Source organism: Thalassophryne amazonica, chromosome 20, assembly GCF_902500255.1.
Source record: "Thalassophryne amazonica chromosome 20, fThaAma1.1, whole genome shotgun sequence".
Taxonomy (NCBI): Eukaryota; Metazoa; Chordata; class Actinopteri; order Batrachoidiformes; family Batrachoididae; genus Thalassophryne; species Thalassophryne amazonica.
In genome coordinates, this window is record NC_047122.1 from 37,623,894 (window position 1) to 37,634,974 (window position 11,081).

An 11,081-nucleotide genomic window follows, 5' to 3' on the forward strand; every position below is an offset into this window, starting at 1 on the left:
ATGTAAAAGATATGTTTTACACTGAGTTGATGTGTCAGTTAAGTCATCCTGGTGGTTTAATGGTCTACAATGCATCCCATGCAACATCTCTGGTCTGATTCCAGGGGATCCATGTAAGTACTGTAATTATGAACTCATGCAGTTCATCTGGATCTTTCTGTAACATAGCCAGATGGTGCGGATACAGGTCCACATGCACACTTTTTATCTTGACCAGTCCAAGGCACACATGTGCAATAATCATGCTGTTTAATCAGCAACATGACATGTATGGCAAAGGTGCAATGCTCAATAACAAATTAGTGAGCAAGTTTTCAGAGAACTAAGCATTTAATGTGCATTGAACAAATCTTAGAGCTTTAACTTCAACACATAAAAAATGGACATTCCATCCTGTCAAAATGTAATTGTTATGACTTTTAAACATACAGTAGTGTTCAGAATAATAGTAGTGCTATGTGACTAAAAAGATTAATCCAGCTTTTGAGTATATTTCTTATTGTTACATGGGAAACAAGGTACCAGTAGATTCAGTAGATTCTCACAAATCCAACAAGACCATGCATTCATGATATGCACACTCTTAAGGCTATGAAATTGGGCTATTAGTAAAAAAAAAGTAGAAAAGGGGGTGTTCACAATAATAGTAGTGTGGCATTCAGTCAGTGAGTTTGTCAATGTTGTAGAACAAACAGGTGTGAATCAGGTGTCCCCTATTTAAGGATGAAGCCAGCACCTGTTGAACATGCTGTTCTCTTTGAAAGCCTGAGGAAAATGGGACATTCAAGACATTGTTCAGAAGAACAGCATAGTTTGATTAAAATGTTGATTGGAGAGGAGAAAACTTATACGCAGGTGCAAAAAATTATAGGCTGTTCATCTACAATGATCTCCAATGCTTTAAATGGACAAAAAAAACAGAGACACGTGGAAGAAAATGGAAAACAACCATCAATATGGATAGAAGAATAACCAGAATGGCAAAGGCTCACCCATTGATCAGCTCCAGGATGATCAAAGACAGTCTGGAGTTACCTGTAAGTGCTGTGACAGTTAGAAGACGCATGTGTGAAGCTAATTTATTTGCAAGAATCCCCCGCAAATTCCCTCTGTTAAATAAAAGACATGTGCAGAAGAGTTTACAATTTGTCAAAGAACACATCAACTGGCCTAAAGAGAAATGGAGGAATATTTTGTGGACTGATGAGAGTAAAACTGTTCTTTTTGGGCCGCAGACAGTTTGTTAGACGACCCCCAAACTCTGAATCCAAGCCACAGTTCACAGTGAAGACAGTGAAGCATGGTGGTGCAAGCATCATGATATGGGCATGTTTCTCCTACTATGGTGTTGGGCCTATATATCTCATACCAGGTATCATGGATCAGTTTGGATATGTCAGAATACTTGAAGAGGTCATGTTGCCTTATGCTGAAGAGGACATGCCCTTGAAATGGGAGTTTCAACAAGACAATGACCCCAAGCACACTAGTAAACCAGCAAAATCTTGGTTCCAAACCAACAAAATTAATGCCTCACAGATGTGAAGAAATCATGAAAAACTGTGGTTATACAACTACGAGGGCTGTCAATAAAGTAACAGTCCTTTTTATTTTTTTCAAGAACTATATGGATTTCATTCATATGTTTTTACGTCAGACATGCTTGAACCCTGGTGCGCATGCGTGAGTTTTTCCACGCCTGTCGGTGACGTCATTCGCCTGTGAGCACTCCTTGTGGGAGGAGTCATCCAGCCCCTCGTCGGAATTCCTTTGTCTGAGAAGTTGCTGAGAGACTGGCGCTTTGTTTGATCAAAATTTTTTCTAAACCTGTGAGACACATCGAAGTGGACACGGTTCGAAAAATTAAGCTGGTTTTCAGTGAAAATTTTAACGGCTGATGAGAGATTTTGAGGTGATTCTGTCGCTTTAAGGACTTCCCACGGTGCGAGACATCGCTCAGCGCTCTCAGCCGCCGTCGTCAGCCTGTTCAAGCTGAAAACCTCCACATTTCAGGTTCTATTGATCCAGGACGTCGTGAGAGAACAGAGAAGTTTCAGAAGAAGTCGGTTTCAGCATTTTATCCAGATATTCCACTGTTAAAGGAGATTTTTTTAATGAAAGACGTGCGGACGGGTCTGCGCGTCAGGACGCAGCCGCCGCGACGCTCCGCCACAGGAAAACACCTCTGTTGGAAGCCTTAAGGACAAGTTGGAACATGTCCTGCCTGTTAAACAATTTCTCATATACTCACTCCACTGAAAGCCATCAAAAGCCGCCTGGATTTTACAAATGGTTATCAACACGGAGGTGTTTTTCCTGTGCCGCCGCACCGCGTCGGCTGCGTCCCGCCGTGCGGATCTGTCCGCACGTCTTTCATTAAAAAAATCTCCTTTAACAGTGGAATATCCGGATAAAATGCTGAAACCGACTTCTTCTGAAACTTCTCTGTTCTCTCACGACGTCCTGGATCAATAGAGCTTGAAATGTGGAGGTTTTCAGCTTGAACAGGCTGACGACGGCGGCTGAGAGCGCTGCGAGACGTCTCGCACCGTGGGAAGTCCTTAAAGCGACAGAATCACCTCAAAATCTCTCATCAGCCGTTAAAATTTTCACTGAAAACCAGCTTAATTTTTCGAACCGTGTCCACTTCGATGTGTCTCACAGGTTTAGAAAAAATTTTGATCAAACAACGCGCCAGTCTCTCAGCAACTTCTCAGACAAAGGAATTCCGACGAGGGGCTGGACGACTCCTCCCACAAGGAGTGCTCACAGGCGAATGACGTCACCGACAGGCGTGGAAAAACTCACGCATGCGCACGAGGGTTCAAGCATGTCTGACGTAAAAACATATGAATGAAATCCATATAGTTTTTGAAAAAAATAAAAAGGACCGTTACTTTATTGACAGCCCTCGTAAATACTAGTTTAGTGATTCACAGGATTGCTAAAAAAACAGTTTGAACATAATAGTTTTGAGTTTGTAGCATCAAAAGCAGATGCTACTATTATTGTGAACACCCCCTTTTCTACTTTTTTTACTAATAGCCCAATTTCATAGCCTTAAGAGTGTGCATATCATGAATGCTTTGTCTTGTTGGATTTGTGAGAATCTACTGAATCTAGTGCAGGGGTGGCCAAGTTCGGTCCTCGAGAGCCACCTTCCTGACACTCTTAGTTGTCTCCCTGCTCCAACACACCTGAATCCAATGAAAGGCTCATTAAAAGTCTGCTAACGAGTCTTTCATTGGATTCAGGTGTGTTGGAGCAGGAAGACAACTAAGAGTGTCAGGAAGGTGGCTCTCGAGGACTGAACTTGGCCACCCCTGATCTACTGGTACCTTGTTTCCCATGTAACAATAAGACATATACTCAAAACCTGGATTAATCTTTTTAGTCACATAGCACTACTGTTATTCTGAACACTACTGTATGTGTAAATAAACGGCAGTGGACACTTTAATTGTGCCTTTAAAACCATATTTGCACACTTTCTGCAATTTCTGTTGCCCAAGTACTAAATTATTATGCAGCCTGCCCCATCAAGAAAAAAAAAATGCAGCCGTGACTGAGTCTGAAGTAGAGAGAGAAAAAAACAGTAGCTTGCTTTTAATACAACAAAAACTAATAGTATTTTATTTGCTTTCAGCATATAAGTTAATCAATAAAGTGGAATCAAATGTAACATGCGTGCGTAATGAACATTTAGTGAAATCAGGGAACTGTTGTGTTGTGTTACTCACAGCACTGCATAATGAGCCGCGCTGACATAATATTGTTGCTTATTTCCTCTGAATGATTTAAGCCTCATAAATCGACTTTTTCACATCATCACATCCTTTTGCAGGTTCTTCGGACAAGAGGCCTGGAAGTACTGCCTGAAGTAAAATCTACTACAGAGCAGTGCAGTGTATTGTGTAACCCTTTTAGGTCAAACAATGGAGTGATGGAATGAAAGGTCAGCAGAGCATGTGATTGAACAAGTGGCCACCAGTCTTCCTGGATGCTGGAAGTTTTGATAAATGGTCAGACAGGTCCATATAGGGGGATACACACACAGGTCCACGTTTGAGTGTGGGGAGGATGCTAAGGGCCAATATCCTTTATGGAGAACAGTACCAGGAAACAGAGACAGGAAAAAGGAAGCAGGAGCAGGAAGCTGCACCCATTGTGCTAGTGTGGCTCAGTCGCTGTGGCAGACCCACGGGATACGGGGAGTACACAGGGAGCGAGTTCAAGTTCTCACCACACTGGAAATGTAAATACCTTTATGAGAAACATGGACGTAAAAGGTACGGCGCTGTGGTGCGGATGAAATTCTCACCCGTAATCATCTGCTGGGCGTCATAAGGCTCCATGTAGCCATCATTCTCCCCGACCCTCTCTGCCTCCCTTTGCTCTCTGGTCTTCTGAGCATCAAACGGATCTGCATAATCTTCCAGGATGATCAGCTGGATTCAGGATGCAAGGAAATCAGTGTTTCAGTTCGGATACAGTTAAGCATAAATAAGTGAAAAGTTATCTGTGAACACCACACCGCTGACGTCGGACTGACTGAGTGTTATCAGTGCCATTTGATGATTATTTTAGAAACAAGCACATATTCTGCACGAACCAACAGCACCCTGCACAAACATTGATAAGCTTACCACTGACAAGTGATGCTTTTTGTGAAGAAGGCTTTTATAAACTCCTTTGACCTCTTGACCTCAAAAAACAATAGATTTCTTGGGGTCACCATACCTAATGCACATACCAGGTGTGATGACAATCAGCCAACTAGGAAAGAAGTTATTGCACTCACAGGCTTTTTACAAAGTACGCTCCAGTAAAAAGTACACTTTACCTTTGAGCACAAAATCAGTAGGCTACTTGGGGTCACTGTGTGTAATGCATAAACCAAGTTTGATGATATTCAGGCAAGTATAACCAAAGTTATCTCACAAGTGGAAAAGTACAGTGTAGCATGACTGAGTGAGTGACTGACTGGCTGACTGACTGACGGTTCATAAAAAGGAGCCGTTTCTGTGTAATCGCTTCATCTGCTTGTGTTCCCTCGTCAAAGCAATTCTGGCTCTTTGACTTCATTAAATGAAGTTAAAGAGGTTTGACAGGCTGAACAACAGTGTTGAAACAGATACAAACACACCCAGTACTTTGAGTAAGTGGTTTATTTTGCTTTATTTAAAAACTTTACTATTAAAATTGGATGGGTCATAAACATGGCAGGAAACACCCTGGACAGGACGCCGGTCTATCACAGGATCAAACCTACAGCATGTAGGACTTATGGGTGTTTATTAGCAGAAATGGAATATAGGAGTGATAAACATCTGTTCATTAGTGTTTACTTAAATGCACTGTAGATTTGATGTGATTTCGCTGTATCGGGCCGTCGTGGTGAAGAGAGAGCTGAGTAGGGGGGCAAAGCTCTCGATTTACCGATCGATCTACGTTCTGATCCTCACCTATGGTCATGAGATTTGGCTCATAACCGATAGAACGAGATCGCGAGTACAAGCGGCCGAGATGAGTTTTCTCCGCAGGGTGGCTGGGCGCTCCCTTAGAGATAGGGTGAGGAGCTCGGAGTCGAGCCGCTGGTCCTCCACATCGAAAGGAGTCAGTTGAGGTGGCTCGGGCATCTTTTCCAGATGCCCCCTGGACGCCTCGATGGAGAGGTGTTCCGGGCACGTCCCATTGGGAGGAGGCCCCGGGGAAGACCCAGGACACGCTGGAGGGACTACATCTCTCGGCTGGCTTGGGAACGCCTTGGGGTTCCCCTGGAGTAGCTGGGGGAGGTGTGCTTGGGGAGGTGTTCTTGAGCTGCTGCCCCTGCGACCCGACTCCGGATAAGCGGAAGAAAATGGATGGATGGATGGATTTGATGTGATTTCATGAGTTTATAATAAGCCTTTCATATCTGCATAGGTGTGGGGGCCGGGCTGTTGCACTGCCTTTTAGATACAGTAGCCCAGAAGGGACACACTTCCTCCACCTCAAGTGAAATTAAGGTAACAGTCTAGGGGTAAAATATAAAAGCTGCAGTAACATCTAGTAGGCTACGATGGCCCACAGACCCAAATGGGTAAGAGGATACAAAGTAACAGATTTTGAGAGGAAAACAGTAAATACTGCAAACATGAAAGGAATGAGTGAATGAATGTGTAATAATCCGCAGCACTGTTGGTTATTGTTATGGTTGGGGTTACCGATTCCTTATACTGCTACTTTTTGTCTATGTTTTTCTTGTTAGTTTATTTATTCTGTGTTACTTGCTTTTCCGTGATCACCCACAGAAGTCCAAATTTACCCTGGAGCTCAAGGACCCACCCCAAGAGTATAATGCCCATGGTCACCACAAGGATGCACCCCAGTCCACCACAGCATCCACAAACCCAAGAGACCCAAGATGCCGGCCGAGAAGACCTGATACAACAGAAGTGACCCCATCACCTCAACCACGTGGGTGGGCTCACACACCAAAGGGGCACCATGCTAGGAGAAAGACACTCCATCCACACGTAGCACCTGAGCAGGGAACACCAAGTCATGGATGACAAGACGGACATGGAAGCACATGACTTTGAGGGGAACTGTCCCAATCCTGGATTGAGCAATGCCTCACCTCTAGTCCTCCAATAATGTCAACCGGAGCCATTTCGATTAGCCTAACACACAGCCTGAAGACAACAATAAACAAGTACAACTGGAATCCACCAAGCCACACCCATGAACAATACCCTCAACAGAATACTGCCACCCACAGCACCTTACTGAAGCCATCCAGAGCCAACCCATCTCACATGTAAGCTACTCCAAGGCAGTCATCCCAAAAACACCAGAGGCAAGCTCCAAGGGTTGAGGCTCCTTTCCGCAACCCCACCCCAGGGTGTTCCATCTAACACTATTCTTATGAAAACATTTTTGTTTTACCTGAACGTTTATCTTTCAAAGGCTGATCTCATTTGTTAGTTTGATTTAACTAGTAAAAGCAAAAAGAACTTTAAAATCAGACCTATCAAACCTTGTGGCTTTGGCAAATAAGAATCTGTTTGACAGAATATAGATTTGCTCTCTTCCTCTGAAACATTATACACCCGCTTCTTCTATCTTTTATCTTTTTCTCACCGTCGCTCCTCTATGCCTCCCTCACCCTCCTTTTTTCTCAAAGCCAATAGCTGGAGGGTACCTGGGTTAACACCTGAGTATCAGATAACATGACGCTTTTTATAACATGATAGTCGTCACCGGGGGGAGGCCTGAATCTGGTGAAAGACAGGACTGACGTGAAGGGAACACTGAACCAAAGCTCGTCTGATGGTTACTTTGTACTGGAGATAGAGAAGGTGGGTGTTGGGATGAGGGGAGGGGAGGAAGACAGAAATCCAGACTGAGAGGAGTGGAAATAATGAGACAAAAAAACAGGAGGAACTAAAGCTGTAATATCAATTTTCACAGCTTGGCCTGTCTATCAGAAAGAAGGTCTTCCCCCCGTTTTGATTTGTCTGATATGGATGCCATCACTCAAAACATTATGGATGGATTTTAATGACCCCGTGGTGGAGAAATAGCCATTTAATCAATAGTGGCTGATTATATTTTTCTGTGGTTCTGGATCCAGATGTGAAAGGAGGAGCAGTTTTTATTTATTATACACTATATTCATGTTATATGGTGAAACAGCGCCCCCACTGGCCTTTCACAAGGGTCTTCATGAGGGCAGTTTTATACCTGTCTCTTTTTCACATATATATATATATATATATATATATATATATATATATATATATATATATATATATATATACACACAGCTAACATTACAACATAATAATTCCAAATGTAAAAATAAATAAGAAAAAAAACCCTGAGGATTATTCAACCTTGACTGCTTTTTTAGTTTTACTTTGTTTTTGATTTAGTTTCATGTAGTCTGCCATTTAAATAAGCAAAAGACTAAATAAATATTGATCCAGGTATCTGATTAAAATGTATCTATTAAAACAAATTATAAAAGAGGTAACAGCTGACTAATTCTAAAGGAAAATAACTCTTGGCTATTTTGATCACTGATTAATCAATAAAGTTATTAAACAACTACCCAATATTTTCTGGTCTTATAGCTTCGCCAATCTGCTGTTTGTCTGTTTTATATAATTTTATATTAATTGTAAAATAATAACTGAGAGATTACTCGGTGAATTAATGGTCAGCCCTATTGTACATATTTAATACACTTCAAAAGCATTTTATAGTTCATTGTCATTATTATTCTTACTATTGCAACACTTTAGACTGGTCAAATATCTACAGTAAATCTCTATAAGTAGAATAAATTTGACCTGATTATTAAAATGAGAATACTGAAAAACATTTTTAAATCCATAAAGCTCAGAATATTCATGTTTTGTGACCTTTAGGTCTGAGACTCACTGTGTCTGTTTTGCACTGAGATGGTTTTTCTTCTTCAGGCACCACTTGACTGATGGTACTGCTGTTGAAGTTTCCACTTTTGTCCTGTTTGTCCACTCTTATGAGCCGGTTGATGTAAGTATTTGTGGGCGTAGAGGTTTTCGGTGACCGGTGCTGCTCTTCGGACACCGGTTCAGTTTTAGAGTTCTTGCGGCTCTTCCCCGACAGGAGGTTATCCCATACCTTACTGTCCTTTGGAGAACCGTTTCTGCTCAGCTCAACAGCTGAGATTTTATGGTTTCTTCCAGACAGCAGAGATCCAACTCCTCCTCTACCTGGGCTCTCAGCAGAGGAGATTTTGCGAGGTGTCGTTTTGGAACCTGTAGCCTTTGTACCAATGCTGACCACCAGCCCGGCTTTACTGGCCCTTGTTTGTGGCCCTGACTCAGACGATGAGCGCATCCTGTCGGTACCATTCTTCAAATTGATGGGGAATTCCTTAAACCACTTTGCCATTGTAATATAGATGGAAACCAGTAACCTGTGTACCTGCTCCTACACCTTTGTGCGCCATGCACCAGCACCAAAGAATCACTACGCTTTCTAATAAAAGAGTTTGTTTTATTCCAGGATAAAGCTTTGCTTTTGTCATGAATTTTTTTTTTATCTCATGGCTCAGCCTGTGTGTAGTACAAACCACCACACTGCCTAGATGGCAATTAGAAAAAGAACCAAATAACCTTCCTTTATCCCATTTGTGATTTCCTTGCAGATGGTCCTTCTCAGCTCAGGGGAAAAAGTTATTCCATTTGTATGAACAGATGTCTTTGGAGTGCGAAGGTCTGAATGAATGTCAAGTTACTCTTGCTTCTGATTCGTGGTCCCATTCCCAGAATGTTTTGTCTGGTCTTTAAAAACCTTTCACTGCAGCGGCGAGGCTCCTGACTGTGCCTGGAGGGGTGGGGGTGTCTGAAGTTGAATGGACAAGCAAGACCATGTGGGCGGAGACACACCATAGGGACACAATCATGCCAGAACAAAGTAAAAAATACCTCAACGAGTTAATGGTCCTGAGACAGATCCAGCTGACTTCATGATATCAAATCAACTTATTATTCAATACATAACTATATTGTGATTTTTTTTTTATGTTTATGACTATACAAGATTATTTTTTAAAATGCTAGAGTAAAGCATGGTGGATTAGTGGTTAGCACTGTTGCCTCACAGCAAGAAGGTCATGGGATCGAATCCCACTTGTGGCCGTGTTTGCATGGGTTCTCTACAGGTGATCCGCCTTCCTCCCACATCTAAAGACATGCAGGTTAGGTGAATTGGAAATTTTAAAACTTGTCCAAGTCTCCCTTGTGAAAGAGATCTTGATCTCAATGGGACTAACCTGATTAAATAAAAAGTTTAAATGTGAACTTTTAAAATATTGTATTGTATTGTTTTTTTAATCTAAGTATAGTGATACCGGCGGCACGGTGGCTTAGTGGTTAGCACTGTTGCCTCACAGCGAGATGGTCGTGGGTTCAATTCCCGGGGCCTTTCTGTGTGGAGTTTGCATGTTCTCCCCGTTTGCGTGGGTTTCCTCCGGGTGCTCCGGTTTCCTCCCACATCCAAAGACATGCGGGTTAGGTGGATTGGAATCTTTAAAAATTGTCCTTAGGTGTGCGTGTGGGTGTGTCTGTGTTTGTTTGTCAGTTTGTGGCCCTGCGACAGACTGGCGTCCTGTCCTGGGTGTACCACGCCTCGCGCTCTATGACTGCTGGGATAGGCTCCGGCTCCCCACGACCCTTAATTGGACTAAGCGATAGAAGATGGATGGATGGATGGTATTGTGATATCATGAAAAGTCAACTATTGCATAGAAGAAATAACAAGATCTTGCAGAAGAATCATAAAGGATTTATAAATTACAGAAATAGAAACCAGATAACATGAAGTATTACCATTTATACTTCAAAATAACTTTTTAATTAAAGATAAGGTTTAAACAGTGATTTTAATTATGTATGTTATGAATTATGATACATGTATTGTGAAAGACAAGATTTTTTAATATCTATTTGTCATCATTCTACACCAGTTCTTTTCACAATATAAATAAATTATAAATATAAATGACATAACTAATAATATTACAATGGATCAGAATATTTCAGCCTAAAATAGTAAGCTATGCTGCAACTAGCTACCAACCCCATGTGACAGCTTGTTTTTTTTTTTTGTGTTTATTAATTTTGCTTGTAAAACTCAGTCATTTTTACTCAGGTATGCCACAGCAGATCCATAAGTTTTACGACAGAGGTCCTTCCTGATGCAACTCCACATGTGGTCTTGAACTACACACTATAGCCACTTGCACCACCACACAGCCCCTAACTATATTATTCACTCAGCTCCTAAATTAAATTTACAAACAGAAGCCACATGTCAACTATAACTCAAGTAATAGCCAATTTTGTCCACATGACTTGCTGCTTTACTGTAATATTTGTAAAATGACATAGAAGACAATCGCTGCCTAAAAATGGGTACATGCCTTTTGTAGATCCAGGTGCAAAATTAAACTTACTTAGATGCTGCTGTCAGACTGTACAATAACACTGTGAAATAACCACCTGCAATAATATGTCCACAAATCACGTGCAATAACAACTTGTTTA

At 41.8% G+C, this 11,081-nt stretch overlaps 1 protein-coding gene across 1 annotated transcript in view; it reads right to left on the reverse strand.

Annotated features, from left to right (window-relative positions):
* Positions 1-11,081, reverse strand: part of LOC117501865 (SH2 domain-containing adapter protein E-like) — a 29,442-nt gene that overhangs the window by 16,132 nt on the left and 2,229 nt on the right. The window contains exons 2-3 of the mRNA XM_034160829.1: positions 8,431-9,378; positions 4,322-4,448 (exon numbers count right to left, since the gene is read on the reverse strand). Of these exons, the coding sequence (XP_034016720.1) occupies positions 4,322-4,448; positions 8,431-8,925 (622 nt within the window). The 5' untranslated portion in view covers positions 8,926-9,378. The remainder of the gene's footprint in view (positions 1-4,321; positions 4,449-8,430; positions 9,379-11,081) is intronic.